Raw genomic sequence first — 18,792 nt, 5'->3', positions numbered from 1 at the left:
CATCAGGTGTGAGGTCTGAAAATCCTCCCCGCTACCATGCATTGTTGTTATAGGGGAGTTAATGGAAGGGAGATGGGAAGAATTTTACTTGGGCTCCTTGATGCCGCACTCAGTCAAATGCTGTCTTGATGTCAAGGACAGTCACTCTCACCTCCCGTCTTGAGTTCAGCTTTTTTGTCCATGTTTGGATCAAGGCTGTAGTGAAGTCCAGAGCCAAGTGGCTCTGGCGGTACCCAAACTGAGCATCAGAGAGCAGTTTATTGCTGCTTGAGTGCTGCTTGGTAGCACTGTCGACGACACTTCCCATCACTTTGCTGATGATCAAGGGTAGAGTGATGGGGCGATAACTGGCCAGGTTGGATTTGTCCAGCTTTTTGTGGATAGGGCATACCTGAGCAATTTTCCACATTGTTGGGTAGTGTTGTAGCTGTACTGGTACAGCTTAGCCAGGGGGGTAGCTGGTTCTGGAGCACAAGTCTTCAGAACTATTGCCAGGATGTTGTTAGGGCCTTTGCTGTATCCAATGCCTTTAGCCATTTCTTGATATCACATGGGAATCAAAGTGGCTGAATCCAGTCTTGGCCAGGCATTGCCAAAGCAATAGAAGAGACCATTGCAAATGTCCAGGTTTGCGTGTTGTACCACCAAGACCAGAGGGAGACACTCATTCCCATGCAGTAACCCAACAGGTTGTGGGAAAGGCTGATTGTTGACCTGTTTGTTTGCAATGGCAGGTCCTTCCTAATTGTCGTAGGCTACTTCTCCAGATGGGTGGAAGTGAAGCAACTTCGTACAACCACCAGAGAGATGGTCATTGAAGCACTTAAAATGATGTTCAGAAGTTGTGGTATTGAGGATGAGCTCATGTTGGATAACAGCCCACGGTTTTCGAATGCATACTTTGCAAACTTTGCAGCCATAGCTGGCTTCCGCCACTGCACCAGCTCCCCAAGGTACCCGCAGTCAAACAAAGAGGCTTTATGAGAGATCCGTAAGGTGAAAGCCCTCCTGAAGAAAAATGGGGATTTCCTCATCACACTGCTCACTTATTGGTCCACTCCCTTACAGTGCAGCCTGATCCATCTGAACTCCCAATGGGCAGGAAACTTCGTACACAACTCCTGATCCTGCTGAAGAAATTCCTGCCAGGGTTGGTAGCCAAACACTACCAGGCTGTACATGCAAAATGTCTGTAGCAGTCCTACAGACAGAAGCAAGCTTCTGCCTACAACAGACGGCACCACAACAGACAGTTGCCACAGCTGCAGCAGAGGGACAAGGTCTGGATCATGGACCTTGGAAGGAAAAGGACAGTTCTCTGCCAGAATGGAGATCAGCCCCACTCCCACCAGAATGGTACCAGAGGGCACAGTCAGACGCAACAGGAGGACTCTCTGCCCTCTCCATAGACAGGTTCCCTCTATTGCACAATGGGGTACTATTAACAAAGATGACCAAACACCAGCTCAACCTCCAAGCCAATGACAAGAACAAACAACACCAGAGCTTGCCACTATCCTAACAGAACAGAGAATGAGATGTGGGAGCGTTATAAGGCCTCCAGACCACCTAAAACCTCTAACTTCAAGGACTTGAAAGGGTGAGATGAGGTAGTAAGAATGTTGCTAATATTGTTCATGTTAATACTGTAATAGCAAAAATGCTAGAATAGCATTAAGATTGTAACAATCAGGTTAATGCACAAGATTTATAACAATGTACGACTTGGAAGTAAACTAAAGTAACTCTATATCCATGGGATAAAGACTTGGGGGTAGGTGTAATAGTACTGCCTGATACAATTTATCTCTATTTGTGCTGTTAACTCATTAGTTTTATTCCGAATGCTATGTGCATTCAGATACAAAGCCTTTAAGTTTGCCCAATTGTCAATTTTCCCTACTCTTATGTGATTCTTTGGTGCAATATGGCATTCACACACTCTGTCCCTTCCTTTCACTTTTTGATAGCAATCAGTCTCGTCACTAACCTGCACTCTTACCCTCTCCTTAAACTTTGATTTTTTATATTTCCATGCAACTGAACCCTCCCCCCCACTATTTAGTTTAAAGCCCTATCTACGACCCTAGTTATGCGATTCCCCAGGACACTGGTCCCAGCATGATTCAAGTGGAGCCCGTCTGAATGGAATAGTTCCCTCTTTCCCCAGTACTGGTGTCAATGTCCCATGAATTCGAACCCACTTCTCCCACACCAATCTTTCAACCACGCATTTACCTCTTTAATCTTATTGACCCTGTGCCAATTAGCTCCTGCCTCAGGTAGTAATCCGGAGATTACTATCTTTTTGGTTCTGCTTTTTAATTTAGCCCCTAGCTGCTTGTATTCCCTCAGCAGAACCTCTTTCCTTCTTCTACCTATATCGTTGGTACCTACGTGGACCACGACAACTGGATCTTTCCCCTCCAACTCCAAGTTCCTCTGCAGCCCAGATGAGATATCCTTAACCCTGGCACCAGGTAGGCAACACAGCCTTCGAGACTCTCAATCCTGGCTACAGAGAACAGTGTCTATTCCCCTAACTATACTATACCCGATTACAACTACATTTCTCATTTCTCCCCCCACTTGAATGGCTCCCTGTACCATGGTGCTATGGTCAGTTTGCTCATCCTCCCTGCTCTCGTCCACACAGGGAGCAAGAATTTCAAACCTGTTGGATAAGGGCAAGGGCTGAGGCTCCTGCAGTGCTACTTCCTGGATCCCTCAACCTGCCTCACTCATAGTCACACCCTCCTGTCCCTGACCACTGGCCGAATTTAAGGTGGTTAATCTAAGGGGTGTGACTGTCTCCTGAAGCACAGTGTCCAGGTAACTCCCCCTCTCCCTGATGTGTCGCAGTGTCCGAAGCTCAGACTCCAGCTCATCAACTCTGAGCCGAAGTCCCTCGGGCAACCAACATTTGCTACAGATGTGGTCACTAGGAACCACAATGGGGTCCACCAGCTCCCACATCATGCAGCTACAACACATCACCTGGCCCTGCATCTCTATTTTATTTAATTACATTTTAAATTTGTTTTTAAATTTCCTACTGGTCTTTAGTTTACCAATCTGTAAAATATTTCTCCTATTTACCTTTAATCTGAAAGCAAGTTAGAATAGAGATTCAAAATACACTTTTTAAAATCAACTGGAACTCGCCTTTCTGCTGAGTTGAAGCTGAAGTGTTAGGCCTCTGATCCTGGGCCCCAGTAGTCACCCTTAATCTGAAATCAACTTAGAATAGGTAGTTAAAACTAGCAGTTACTTACCAACCAATGAACTTACGGTTTTCCTGTGATGTCACTTTTTTTTCACTCGGCGACGGTGACTGCAGAGGACACTCCTCTCACACTTTCCTCTAGCTGCTGCTGACTGCCTGTCCCAGGGTCCTCCTCTCGCACTCTCCTCTAGGTGCTGCTGACTGTCTGTCCCCGGATCCTCCTCACGCACTCTCCTCTGAAAGGTTCCAGTGGATTGGAAAAATGCTAATATAACGCCCTTATTCAAAAAGGAGGGGAGGCAGAAAGTAGGAAACTATAGACCAGTTAGTTTAACGTCTGAGGTTGGGAAATTGTTGGAATCCATTATTAAAGAAGTAGTAATGGGGCATTTGGAGAGTCAAAATGCAATCCATCAGAGTCAGCATGGTTTTATGAAGTGTAAATCGTGTTTGACTAATTTGCTAGAGTTCTTTGAAGATGTGACAAGCAAAGTGGATAATAGGGTTCCTGTAGATGTAGTATATCTGGACTTCCAGAAGGCCTTTGATAAAGTGCTGCACAAAAGATAAATACACAAGATAAGATCACAGAGTTAGGGGTAACATATTAGCTTGGATAGAGGATTGGCTAACCAACAGAAAGCAGAGAGTCAGGATAAATGGGTCTTTTTCTGGATGGCAAGCTGTAACTAGTGGGGTGCCACAGGGTCTGGTCCTTGGGCCCCAAATATTTACAATCTATATTAAACAATCTATATTAATGGCTTAGATTCAGGGATAGAAAGTACTATAGCTAAATTTGCAGATGACACCAAAATAGGTGGGAAAGTAAGTTGCAATGAAGAAATAAGAAATTTACAGATGGATATGGACAGGTTAGGTGAATGGGCCAAAATCTGGCAGATGGAGTTTAACATGGATAAGTGTGAGGTTATCCATTTTGGTCGGAAGAATAAAAAGGCGACTTATTATTTAAATGGAGAGAAACTTCAGAATGCTTCAGTGCAGAGGGATCTGGGTGTCCTCGTGCATGAATCGCTGAAAGCTAATATGCAGATACAGCAGGTAATAAGGAAGGCAGATAGAATTTTGGCATTTATTGCTAAAGGAATAGAGTATAAAAATAGGGAAGTGTTGTTGCAACTGTACAAGGCATTGGTGAGACCACACCTGGAGTACTGTGCACAGTTTTGGTCCCTTTACTTGAGGAAGGATATAGTTGCACTGGAGACGGTTCAGAGGAGGTTCACTAGATTGATTCCAGAGATGCGGGGCTTGTCTTATGAGGAGAGACTGAGCAGTTTAGGCCTATACTTGCTAGAGTTTAGAAGGATGACAGGAGATCTAATTGAGGTATATAAATGCTAAAGGGTATAGACAAAGTAGACGTGGAGCGGATGTTTCCCCTTGTGGGGCATTCTAGAATGAGAGCCCATAGTTTTGGGCTAAGGGGTGGTAGATTTAAATCAGAGATGAGGAGGAATTACTTTTCTCAAAGGGTCATGAATCTATGGAATTCACTACCTCAGAGTGCAGTGGATGCCGGGACACTGAATAAATTTAAGGGGGAAGTAGACAGATTTTTAATTAGTAATGGGTTGAAAGGTTATGGGGAGAGGGCGGGAAATTGGAGTTGAGGCCGAAATGAGATCAGCCATGATCGTAATGAATGGCAGGGCAGGCTCGAGGGGCTGAATTGCCTGCTCCTGCTCCTAGTTCTTATGTTCTTGTAAAAGGTTAACGTGGGACTGAGTACAGTACTGCCAACACAGTGATGTAAAAAGGCACATGGCCCAAAGCCAGGGTCAGTCTAGAGATGGATGGAGATGGGTAAAGACCTAGACTGGAGTCAGCTCCATACCTGTACCCTCTACTGTAAATATGTATAAGTTATGAGTATATAACAAAGACTTGTTGTTAAAATACTCTCGACTACAAAGCCTACTTCATGGTGTTTGAAATAGGATTCTTCAAGTACCATTGCCAGGATTTTGTCAGAGCCCATAGCCTTTTCAGCATCTCGGGTCTTCAGCTGTTTCTTGATTTCAAGTGGAGTGAATCAAATTGGCTGAAGTCTGGCATCTATAAGCTGGGTACTCAGGAGGAGGCCAAGATTGATCATCCACTCAGTACTTCTGGCTGAAGATGGTTGCAAATGCTTCACCCTTGTCTTTTGCTCGAATGTGCTGGGCTCTGTCATCATTGAGGGTGGGGATTTTTGTGAAGCTTCCTCCTCCAGTTCCTTACCTAATTGTTCACCATTTATGACTAGATATGGCAGGACTGCAGAGCTTTTATCTGATCCATTGATTGTGGGATCACTTAGCTCTGTCTGTCACATGTTGCTTCCTTTGAGTAGCGTGCACGTCCTGAATCTATCCCAGTAAGCACATTAGTAGTGCCACACAACATGATGAATCGTGTTTTCAGTGTGAAAATGAAATTTTGTTTCTACAATGGCTGCACCGTGGTCACTCCAATGAATACTGTCATGGACAGGTGCAGCTGGGACAATTAGATTAGTGAGGATGAAGTAGGTTTTTCTCTCTTGTTGATTATCTCACCAGTTGCCACATGTCCAGTTTAGCAGATTTGTCCATCAGATCTTGGCCAGCTAATTCAGTAGTGGTGCTATCAAATCACTTTTAGTGATGGACATTGAAGTCTCCCACCTAGAGTACATTCTGTGTCTTTGCTAACTTCAGTGCATTTTCCAAGTGGTATTCAAAATAGAGAAGCACTGATTCATCAGCTGAAGGGAGGGGTGGGTGGCTGGTGATAGATGGTAATCAGCTCAAAGTTTCCTTGCCCATGTTTGGTCTGATGCCATGAGGCTTCATGGAGTCAGGATACAATGTTGAGGATTCCCGACTGTGTACCACTTTGTCACGACATGGATGTGTCCTGCTGGTGGGACAGGACATACGCAGGGATAGTGATGGCAGAGTCTGGGCATTAGCTATGAGGTATTATTCAGTGAGTATGAATGTGTCAGGTTGTTGCTGTGGGACAGTTCTCCCAATTTTGGCACATCCCCAAATGTTTGTAAGGAGGATTTTGCAGGGTCGACTGAGCAGGGTGTGCCTTTTTAGTTTCTGGTGCCTCAGTGTATGTCCAGTTTTTTTTTTACTATCTGTAATGGTTTTTACAACTAAGGACTTGCTAAGCCATTTCAAAGAACAGCTAAGAGTCAACCATATTTCTGTAGGTCTGAAGACCAGGTAAGAATAGAAGATTTCCTTCCCTTAAGTGCATTTATTAACCAGATCGATTTTTACTACATTCCGATAATTTCATCATCAGAATTACTGAGCTTAGTTTACAATGCTACGTATTCACAAAAAGGATAAGGGATGTGTTGAAAGGTGAGCTAGACAAAACTTCTGGAGTAAAAATGACTGTTGATCTGGTAAGGAGGAACGTGAACAAAAGCCCACTTAACAAAACTGAAACTGTTTGACCTTCTCACCTTTTTCTTAGTTGTAGTAACTATCAGGAAAGTCAATGATCTAATTACTAAAGAGGTTCATCAGAAACTTGGTTATGTGTTTCAAGTATAAGTAGGGAGTATTACAGACAAATACTGATTGTGATTCTAACCAGTGAGGAAGGACTTCATATAAGATTGCAAAACTAAGAGCTGGATTATATTGCATGAATTTAATATCAGGAAACATACTTTTGATGGTTCTAAACTTTCTAACAGAATGCTTATATATGCGCGTGTACATTATATTATAAATGGCAGGTGGCAAACATCCAGATACAACATAGTGGTCATGGTTATCATGCACTAGGTTTGAGCAATAGGTTTTTATCCCAGCCCTGAATAATGGGATGAAAATATCCTACCTCCGGAAGTCTGAATCAAAATGGAACAACTTGAATTTAACTTCTGGTGGTCCATCGTACAAAATTGCCTAGAACTCGGCAACAAATTTGTCACCCAGCTCTGAGGCCCCTGGGTATAGAAAATGGAAATGGAATACTAGCACAGTTGAATTGTTCTAATTTTTAAGGCACCCTCAAGCCCTTGATACTACCTCTTAGATCCTCTGGCCTCAGTGGGGCTTGATGCAACGTAAAAAGACAAGGCTTACTTCTTTTTAGAGAACTTGCAAATGGTCATTTGCGGGAAGAAGGACATGCCGCCCAAAGTTCCTTTACCTATCCCATCCATCTGCTTTGTTCCACTCTTGGAGAATTCATGAAATCCTCGTGCACTGCAAAAGGGCTGGAGACCAAACATCATGGATTTCTGCCTCATTCCCAATTACTTTGCAACCAGAAATTAAGTGTTTCCTGGGCACAAAGATGGAGATGGTCCAATTTATTTCTCCCTTAAGACATATTACCGATAAATATCAAGAATTTAGGTTGTCTGAGAACTGTATGGAAAATCATTGGGGCACATTTGAAATTCCCAATATGCACTCCAGATATGAAGCTATGTATCAGGAGTACAATCGGCAATATCCATTTCATAGAATCCTGATCCAAAATTAATGAAGTTTCACAATAATTCAAGGTTTGTGAAAAGAAAAACAATTGGCGTATGAATTAAAACAGATATTAAAACAAACATTTGGAGGGTTGAGCTTTGATGAGTGAAGTTGCATTTTCTTGACTTTCCTCATGTTCTAACATTTGTTACCAAAGTCTAATAGACGCATTATGGTTTTAATCTGGATGCAGTCATTTAACCTTGTTGTTATACTGAGAAAATGATATAATAAACGCCTGCCCTTGGAAAGGCCACAAAGCAATTGCAATTTCCTTCAATTTGCCTTATGAGACTAAAGGGCAATTTCAATTAAATCAATCTAGGAAACCATGCTAGATGAGCACTTAATTAGTTCTGAAGTAAAATTATTACACTAAAGAGATTCTGTCACAATCTTTTGTCTGTGCATGTACTGCCACTCCTCATTATTAGCCCTGTGAGGGAAAGAACTTACAAGTAGCATACTTGTATTTCTAACTCTAATGCCTTTCCTTTATTAAACCACATAAAAAATTCTAATAAAAAGATGCAATTTTTTAGCATAGTCAAAAATGTGAATTTGTCAAACAATAAATTAAGCTTCAGCAGTTATGCACAACACCTTTTTAAATCTTCTGCAGTTTTTTCCATTTGAAATCACTAGCGCACTTCAAAAATATATATTATCTATAATCAGACTGGTGTGTAAAGATTAAAGCTAGGAAAACTTAAGTTTACTCAGTTATTCATTTTCATTATAATCTTACACTCATAATAGTTCTTATGATAGGCAGATATTTTCTGTTATCTCTCTATATGTACACATCATGCATACACAAACATACAAGATGCAGCTATGCATTTAGTTCCACACATATAATTTGATTATGTTGGACCAGTTACTTGGACCAGTAACAGCAGTCCAAAAGTCACTTGTAAAAAAGATATGTCAACAACTTATTGATAGTTATCCCACAAGCCTACAATCAAAATATTTGTCAGCGACACACATCAGAAATGACGATGCGCAATAGAAGACTTGTTGAGCTGTGAAATTCATCTTGGTAGTTGTACAACAAAGGTGTTGAGGAATAGCCAGCCCATTTAACATTCTGCCTGATTTTCTTTGAAGTCAATAGAAAAGGAAAATTGGACTGAGTTTAAAACAGGTTTCCAATTTGTTATTACCTATTTCGTGCTACTTCCTAAGACAAATTTCACCCTGCCGTTCAATTGAATCCTTCAGCACGACAGAGGAAGACGTACAGCAATGAATACAAATATCCAGGACAATATCCACAAAGACAGGGAAAAGATGAACATGTAATTAATTGGGGTTGATGTTAAGTGCATCTACCTGGGGAGAAAAGGGTGTGCCTGGCCTGAAAATGGCATATTATGGCTAGCCACCCTGTTTATGTTGGCAATCTTCCGCCACCACCTTAGGCAGGTTTCTGAAATGAGTGGCCAGAATGACCACCTACATTAAATGGGGGACTGCTGGCAATATGGTAACTGGGGTCCTGTCACTTACTGAGCACACTTCGCTCATTCCTATTCATGTCGAATGGATTAAACAGGCATCCTTAGAAAGACTGCTGGTGGCTGCTCAGCAAATGCCTAAAATTAATTTTGTGGGAAGAGGAGAACCAAGATTGCTCCTCCTGGGTTCGCGAAAATAATTTCTGGCCTGTTGCCAACTCATGGCCAAACACCTTAACTGCAAATTCAATTACAGCATTACATAAATGGTGAGGGATACTTCTTATGATCATTTTTCTTTGTTTTATGTGTTCTTTGTTAATCCAAAATAGAGGATATAGCTTTGAAATAGAAAAATAAAAACTACCTTTCATAACACTTAGACAATTGCTTTATTTAATCATCAACAAAGTTGAGAGGTGCAACACAGGACTTACCTTGACACACAAACGATGCAGGCGATTCCCCAGGATGTACACGGGCTGTGATGAAAACAATCTTTTGTTCTATTCCTGGATTGAGATTTACTAGGGAAAGGGGAAATAATGAAGAATCAAAGATCAAGAAAATTGTAAGGAGGCATCATTACTGTTTAATTCTTATAATAAGCATCCTCATTAATAGTCTTAGTTACCAAGTGATTCTATACTGCAAGAATAAATATCAGCATAGTCAAAATGTAACTGCTGCAAATTAAGTAGGATCAATACAATAATCTGATCATTAAAACAATTTTTCTTTATGTTAAACTTTATGGGCAGGATTTTGCCCTTGGCGGGGGTGCTTGGCAGGGCAGGCGGGAAACCAACCGCCGCCCACGATTGGCTCTGCACCACAATTTCACGTGGGTGGGCCAATTAAGGCCCGCCCTGCATGGATCGCGAGTGGCAGCGCCGAGTGCTGCCTGTGCGGGCGGGGGGAGGAGGGAGAGCCAAGCCTAGCGCGCAGTTTGCACATGCATAAGAAAGGGCTCTGTCACATGAGGTGGGGCATGTTTTTAATTCAAAAATAAAGTTTTTATTTAATGTTTATTTGCTTTAGGAAACTTCATCCCTCTCGTGGGTGAGGCTTCCTAAAAAAATGAAAAGGCCACTTGGTCTTTTTGCCTGCCATTAGGTTGGATGAGCATTGTAAATTTAAATTTAATTAAGTTGTTAATGGCCTTAATAGGCCTTTTAATTGTCGGTGGGCACGTAGCCAACTCTGGAATGCCCGCTGTCATTGCGCATCGTTTAACGCTCGGGCATGTCGGGTGCGTGTCCGCATGCCAAGCGTAATATTCTGTCCTACGCCTATTTTTCCTGAACATTAGAAGAGTGCTTGAAAATTGTGTTAATGACAAACATAAACAGTTTTGCATGTTGATTTGCTTGTAATTTTTGCTTGTAATGGCAACATTATATCATGCAGTGAATCCAAGTTTCATTTAATGTAGCTATTGAAATACTATATTAGGACATCCTAAATTGTGAATTATGCTATTAAACTTTTTATAAGCTACCTAGGAAACCCAGAATCAAAACAGTTTATGAATAAATGAGCTTAATCCCCAATGAGTTCCCCTTTAAACTTGTGCAGCTATTGTTGGGTGGGGCGGGAGTTGGTGGGGGAGCTCAGAGAAAATACATTTCAGGTAATTAAAGCAAAAAAGAGATTAGACATCAAGAACTAAAATTACTTCTTTCACATTATCATTTTTTTTCTTCAACAGATGTATACATATCCATTATTTGAGATTCAAGTATTTTTAGCAAGCATGAAAACAGTACCCTTTCTAAGGTTTCTTAGTTCCATGGAGGAGTTTTTTTTATTATTATTCGTTCATGGGATGTGGGTGTCGCTGGCTAGGACAGCATTTACTGCCCAATCCTTATTGTCCTTGAGAAGGTGCTGGTGAGCCACCGTCTTGAACCACATGTGGTGTAGGTACACCCACAGTGCTGATAGGAAGAGAGCTCCAGGATTTTGACCCAGCAACAGTGAAGGAACAGCGATATAGTTCCAAGTAAGGACGGGGAGTGGCTTGGACGGGAACATGTAGATGGTGGTGTTCCCATGCATCTGCTGCCCTTGTCTATCTAGTTATGAAAGGTTTGGAAGGTGCTGTTGAAAGAGCCTTGGTGTGTTGCTGCAGTACATCTTGTAGATGGTACACACTGCTGCCAATGTGCATGGTGGTGGAGGGATTGAATGTTTTAGATGGTGGATAGGGTGCCAATCAAGTGGGCTGCTTTGTCCTGGATGGTGTTGAGCTTCTTGAGTGTTGCACTCATCCAGGCAAGTGGAGAGTGTTCCATTACACCCCTGACTTGTGCCTTGACTTAATAAATTCAGAGTGTGGTGTACAAATGCATTAAAGCGCTGAGTTGTCATCCTTCACCCTTGATTTATTACCCAGTGCATTGGCCTAGCCTAGGATACCAACTAGAAGTTAGGTACTTTTTAATTTGAGCTAGGGGCCATGTGGGAGCGGGCGCAGGCGGGCGCGGACCCAACTGGTGCCCCTGATCGGGTCCGCACCGCCATTTTACGTGGGTGGACCAATTAAGGCCCGCCCAGCATGATACGCACCAGGAAGCACTGTGTACTCCCTGTGCAGACAGAGTGGGGGTTGCCTGAGTCGGGAGTGCACTCTTTCGCGCATGCGTGCGAAAGAGCACAGAAAGAGCACAGAAATCTCCCTGACGCACAGAGGTGCCTCAGGGAGATTAGTTTTAAGTCCAAAAAGTGTATTAAAGCAGCGAGAAAATTTTTATGACATGTCCCCTCATGTGAAACTGCCACATGAGCTGGGACATGTGCATTAATTTTAATAAAAATTTCTGAAAATTTTAAATCATTCATGAAACCTCATCACGGCCGTGGATGAGGTTCTATGAAAAATGCAAAGGTTGCCTGGGCTCTTTGCTTTCCCGCCAACCTTAAGGTTGGACGGGCAGCTCAGCTGATTGCCTTAATTTGTTTTTAACAGGCCTTAAAAGGCCTTTGAAAGTTCGGCGGGTGCACAGCTGAGTCGGCTGCGCGCCTGCCGAACTGAAAATCTAAATGACACGCGGTGACGTCAGGACGCACGAACGATGTCACCCCGCATCATTTTACGCCTCAGTGAGCGGGCCCCACCCCCACTCGCTGAGCCGAAGATTCTGCCCATAGTGCAAGTACACATAGGCCACATGAGTTAGCAGCACTAATAGACACTGGAAAGCAAGTCAGGTACTAAAATTCTTGGAAGAAGATTGGTGTTTAGTGTAAGGAGTGAGGGTTCTGGGGAAAATAATTTCATAAACAAATACAAATTCATAATATGGCCATAATAAATTTTCACTTGTGCAAATGGCTCAGCTCTCAATCTATCAATAAGCAAATGAATAAAGTTATCAGATGTTAGAATATTTTTGAGCAGCCTTTAATATAGCAGATATTAATAGATATTCGAAGCCCACTAACTTCACATCAGACAGTGTCTCATTCATATAGTGCCATAAAGTAACAAATGTACAATTACAGAGCATAAGTTTGTTTGGTAAGTACTTCTCATAATTAAGTTTCCAGTGAGAATTGGAAATGTGGCAAACTATTTCCACAAACCTAAGGAAATTATAGATCCAATTGTTATCAAAAGTGGTACAGGACTAGTTCTGTTTTTACAGCAGGAAACATTTCATATTTTACTTTGGTTAGACAAATAAAGTGAATTAACATCAGTGGTTAAGAATAATATATCAAAAGAAAGATACTATGATAAAGAATCCGAGAATGCTGGAAATACTCAGCAGTTCTGGTAGCACCTGTGGAGAAAGAAACAGAGTTAATGGGCTAGATTTTTGCCATTTAGACACGATATTCAAATTGGGAAATATCAGCCCACTGATCCAAGCAGTTCAGTGGCAGAGGTGGAGGTGCGCCCTGATGAGTACAAGGCAGATGATGTCCCAGGCCTGATATAAGTAGCCGCCCTGGCCTCCGCTGTGAGGGAGGAGGCTGGTGGGTTCTTGCAGGAGAAGTCTGTCAATCACGTAAGTAAGAACTGCAATTGTTGGTCAACTGGTTCACTGAGAGTAAAGGCCCATTATGAGCCTTCCATAGAAAATCATAGATTTTGATGCTGCCTATTGACCTTATTTAATGAAGGACATATTTGGTTGATATATATATCAGGCAAAAAACAATAAATGTGGGAAGACTGCAAAAAATATAATATTATCTGAGAAATTATTTTTTTAACGTCAACCACAGCCGGGATTTTCGCTCATGGGTCGGGAGCACAGAGATGGGACATTTCCCAGCTCTGCCAACTCGACCCTTGAAAAAGGGGCCCAGAAGGTCGGAATTACATTCCGGAGGTTGCTGGATTAGAAATCGAATCCACCGCTACCATAACAAGCAGGAAGCTGCCGGGTGCAGAGGCGGACTGGGCAGAAGGCCTGCCTCTGCGCTGCAGTACTTTGTTGAAGATATTTTAAAAATTATTAAAAAGCAACTCTCCAGTCCTCACCCATCACCTCTTTCACATTCCTCATGCCCCATCCATGCCAACGTATGCCACCTTATGTCCCCACCCACCCCTCTTAGCCCCTCAGACACTCCATGACACCCCATGCCCCTCTACCCACCACTAATGGCTCCTCATACCACAACTTAGTGCCAACTCATGCCATCCATGCCCCTGCACAGCCCTTTGCCCATACCCCCTCCATGCTAACTCACCTAGTATCCACCATGGGCAAACCTCAGAAGTCATGTGGTTGCGTAGTGGTATCGTCACTTGGCTAGTAATCCAGAGACCCAAGGTACGGCCCTGGGGACCCGGGTTTGAATCCCACCGTGGCAGATGGTGGAATTTGAATTCAATAAATATCTGGAATTAAAAGTCTTATGATGACCATGAATCGATTGTCATAAAAACCTCCCTGGTTCACTAACGCCCTTTAGGGAAGGAAATCTGTTGTCCTTACCTGGTCTGGCTTACATGTGACTCCAGGCCCACAGCAAAGTGGGTGACTCTTAAATGTCCTCTGAAATGGCCCAGCAAGCCACTTAGTTTATCAAACTGCTAGAAAGTTAAGAAGGAATGAAACAAGACAGACCAACAAGACAGACCACCCGGCATCAACCTAGGCACCGGAAACAACAATGGTAATTGGAGACTGGAGCCCTGTCAACCCTGCATAGTCCTCCTTACTAACATCTGGGCTCTTGTGCCAACATTGGGAGAACAATCTCACAGATTAGTCAAGCAACAGCCTGACATAGTCATCCTCACAGAATCATATCTTACAGATAATGTTCCCGATGCTACCATCACCATCCCTGGGTATGTCCTGTCCCACCGGTAGGACAGACCCAGTAGAGGTGGCGGCATACAGTTGGGGGTGAATTGGCCTGGGAGTCCTCAACATCGACTCTGGGCCCCATGAAGTCTCATGGCATCAGGTCAAACATGGACAAGAAAACCTCCTGCTGATTACCATGTGCCGCTGCCCTACCACCGCACCACCATCCCCACCCGCCCCTCCCACCCCCCCACCCCCCACAGCTGTTGAACTCATGCTCCTCCATTTTGAACACCACTTGAAGGAAGCACTGCGGGTGGCAAGGGCACAGAATGTACTCAAGAGTGGCTCGGTAGTACCACTAAAGACAGAGCTGGCCCAGTCCTAAAGGACATAGTTGCTAGGCTAGGTCTGCGGCAGGTGGTGAGGGAACCATCAAAAACGTAAAACATACTTGACCTCATCCTCACCAACCTGCCCGCCGCAGATGCATTTGTCCATGGCAGTATTGGTAGGAGTGACCACTGCACAGTCCTTGTTGAGACGAGGTCCCATCTTCACATTGAAGATACCCCCCATCATGTTATGTGACACTATCACTGTGCTAAATGGGATAAATTTTGAACAGATCCAGCAACTCAAGACCGGGCAACCATGAAATACTGTGGACCATCAACAGCAGCAGAATTGTACTCAACCACAGTCTGTAACCTCAGGGTCACTCAGGTTCTGACCTCTTTACAGCCTTGGTTCAAACATGGACAAAAGAGCTGAACTCCAGAGGTGAGGTGAGAGTGATTGCCCTTGACATCAAGGCAGCGCTTGACTGAGTGTGGCATCAAGGAGCCCTAGCAAGACTGGAGTCAAAAGAATCAGTGGGAAAACCCTTCACTGGTTGGACTCATACCTAGCACAAAGGAAGTTGGCTGTGGATGTTGGAGGTCAATCATCTCAGCTCCAGGACATCACTGCAGGAGTTCTTCAGGGTAGTGTCCAAGGCCCAGCCATCTTCAGCTGCTTCATCAATGACCTTCCTTCCATCATAAGGTCAGAAGTGCGGGTATTCGCTGATGATTGCACAATGTTCAGCACCATTCATGACTCCTCGCATACTGAAGCAGACCATGTCCAAATGCAGCAAGGCCTGGACCATATCCAGGCCTGGGCTGAGAAGTGACAAGCAACATTCACGCCACACAAGTGCCAGGCAATGACCATCCACATCAAGTGAGAATGTAACCACTGCCCCTTGACATTCAATGGCATTCCCATCACTGAATCCCCCACGATCAACATCCTGGGGGTTACCATTGACCAGAAACTGAACTGGACTAGCCATATAAATACTGTGGCTACTAGAGCAGGTCAGAGGCTAGAAATCCTGTGGTGAGTAACTTACCTCCTGACTCCCCAAAGCCTGTTCACCATCTACAAGGCACAAGTCAGAAGTGTGATGGAATACTCTCCCCTTGCCTGGATGTGTGCAGCCCCAACAACACTCAAGATGCTTGACACTATCCAGGACAAAGCAGCCTGCTTGATTGGTACCCCATCCCCAAACATTCACGCCCTCCACTACTGATGCACAGTGGCAGCAGTGTGTACCATCTACAAGATGCACTGCAGGAACTCAGCAAGGCTCCTTAGACAGCACCTTCCAAACCCACAACCACTACCATCTAGAAGGACAAGGGCAGCAGACACATTGGAACACCACCACTTGAAAATTCCTCTCCTGGCCACTCACCATCCTGACTTGGAAATGTATCATCGTGCCTTCAATGTCGCTGGGTCAAAATCCTGGAACTTCCTCCCTCACAGCACTTTGTGTGCACTTACACCTAATGGACTGCAGTGGTTCAAGAAGGCAGCTCACTACAACCTTCTGTAGAGCAGTTAGTGATGGGCAATAAATGCTGGCCTAGCCAGCAATGCCCACCTCCCATGAATTAACTTTTAAAAATTCAAGCTTAGCGTCAGTGGTGGGGGTGATGATGTTAATGCATGAAGCAGATTAGGATGTTGGCTCGTGAAGGAGTATGAAGGGTTATTGCATGCCAAGGGTTCTGCCAGTATGATTGAAGGCACTGGCCTGGAACTGTGGGTGCTCTCAAATTGTCCAAGGTTTGCTCAAGTTGCTTCCTGTTGTGTCTCACACAGATCTCATCATTGTTTGCCCACCATCCCCCAGCCCCACCAAGCTGGCTCATCTTTTGGGCATCATGAGGAGGAAGAGATGTCCAAAGAAGCACTTTCACATCTGAGCATCACCAACACAGATACTAGTTCCTCAGAGGAATATTGCACCCATTAGAGTCAGTGGTATGGGTGAAGGATACCACAACAGAGTGCAAGAGGAGGTGTCTGAGTCAGAGACATCTGTACACAATCCCCCTCAAAGGCGGGAGGGAAGTTACGATGATACTCCAGTAGCAAATGAGGTAGGGCCTCAGAAGTCACCTTATGGGGCACAGTATTTGGAACAGCAGCAGCAGATATGCACTCATCTGGCAAAATTTCCTTAAGAAAGGAGAGCCCAGGCACTGCGAATGGAGGAGTCCATCGCGGTGACAAGCTCGATCATGTTTTGAGTGCTCAATGACATGAGAGAATGGCCAATCTCATGCAGTATCTCATAGAGTGCATGCAAGAGCAGCGAGGCATCATGCAAAGGGTTCATGGCTCACTTAGTAGCCTGGAGCATGCCGTTCAGAGTATAAGTGCTGACATCCATGGAGTATTTGAGGAGCTGCGTACCCACAACAGGATGTTCACGCTGGTGGCACAATGGTGGCTCAAAGGGATAATTGCAGTGCCCACCATTCAACCCCGCCCAAACTACTTGAATGCCAGCCTAGGGCAGTGGAGGTGGATGAGGGTTCTAACATTTCAACTCCCTCATCTTCCACTGCTTCCCTGGTCCCTCTGCCAGAACCCTTATTTGTGGTACAAGTTCCAGTGGCAACAGCTGCCCCTGTAGAAATGCAGAGCCCAATGTCTCTGGCAGTTTCCCAATGTGTCTCCGCATGACAAAGCTGGCTGCCATGCTCCTCAATGCCATATAGCCAGAGAGGTGAGCAGCAAGGTTCCATTTCCCCCAAGACAATACGAGGAGCACTATATTAGGAGTGTTCATGAAAGCAGGGCTGCACTTCTCCTCGATCACTAACAGGTGCACTTTGGTGTTATTTACTCTCACAGTGTTAATAGTTACTTTCATGTACCTTTCAAATAAAGTCTATAATTTCCCCAATGGATGCAGTGTCATTGTAGAGTAATAGTTACAATAACCAGGTAAACATAAAGCACTAGGTTCTTACCAGTAGCAATGAAGACTGCAGCCAGTTGTCTTAGTGACAGCATGAGTAATGCGAGGGTGTGACCATATATGTCCAGCAGTGTAAGGCAGAGTCCTCATTCATGATGTTCAGAGAAGGTTTTAGTCTACCAAGGGGTGAAGACATCGTAGGCCATTTCAACATTTGTTGTCCATCCATAGCTGCATTTGTGATGATCTGACTTCTTGAGAAGATGAGCTTCATCTGGTATAGGTCTACCCATAGTAAGGAAGACTGTGAGACACACTTGATCCATTACAGTGATGGCATAGCGGTTCCTCTGCAGGTCAGAATGTTATGTCTCTTTGATGGAAGCTTGTGGGAGCTTCAATGCGATTGGTGCCTTTGTCCTTCTATATGGTGGACGCCATGGGCTGACAAGGAGCCTCAGTGAGTTGCAGCATTGCATGTTGTAGATGACACACACTGTTCTTACTGTGCGCCATTGATTTGTGGTCACTATGGAAGGAGATGGATGGTGTGGTGAGCACATGTGTGGCTTTGTCTTATACAGTGTCAAGTCACTGCATTTCTATTGGCCCAGCGTTCATATATGCATGTCCAGAGTCTCATCTCAGTCTGCACACATGCACTGTTGACATGATGGACAGGCTTTGGCTAGACATGAGGTGAAGCTGTCTTTGGTTAATTGCCAGCCTCTAACATACAATTGAATTCCCAGCTTTTAATGGGCATTTCAAGGTCAGAATGGGGACAATGGTGAACCCAAGGGTGAAAATGATGTGGAATTCATCCATAGTGATGGCACTGAATGTCAAGCATTATTGTTTGCATTCTCTCTTCTTGGGGTTGGGCATTTCCTGGAAGTTGCATGGTGCCAATGTTAATGGACGCTTATGTGGCAATGGCTCATCAGGGACTTGCTGCTGGATATGCAGTGATATTCTCAGGGCTGCCTAGGTGAACTGCCTCTGTGTTAAGAGGTCCCTGGCTACAATGGCGTCCTGTCTGGATCTGGCCATGGATAGC

General features: G+C 44.1%; 1 protein-coding gene across 1 annotated transcript in view; it reads right to left on the bottom strand.

Annotated features, from left to right (window-relative positions):
* Positions 1–18,792, bottom strand: part of agbl4 (AGBL carboxypeptidase 4) — a 1,138,261-nt gene that overhangs the window by 172,741 nt on the left and 946,728 nt on the right. The window contains exon 7 of the mRNA XM_078561909.1: positions 9,629–9,718. Coding sequence (XP_078418035.1) covers positions 9,629–9,718 — 90 coding nt within the window. The remainder of the gene's footprint in view (positions 1–9,628; positions 9,719–18,792) is intronic.

This window comes from Cetorhinus maximus, chromosome 17 (genome assembly GCF_964194155.1).
Source record: "Cetorhinus maximus chromosome 17, sCetMax3.hap1.1, whole genome shotgun sequence".
In the NCBI taxonomy this organism is placed as follows: Eukaryota; Metazoa; Chordata; class Chondrichthyes; order Lamniformes; family Cetorhinidae; genus Cetorhinus; species Cetorhinus maximus.
Note: the sequence above shows the minus strand (reverse complement) of the source record. Positions and strands in the feature narration are given on the sequence as shown.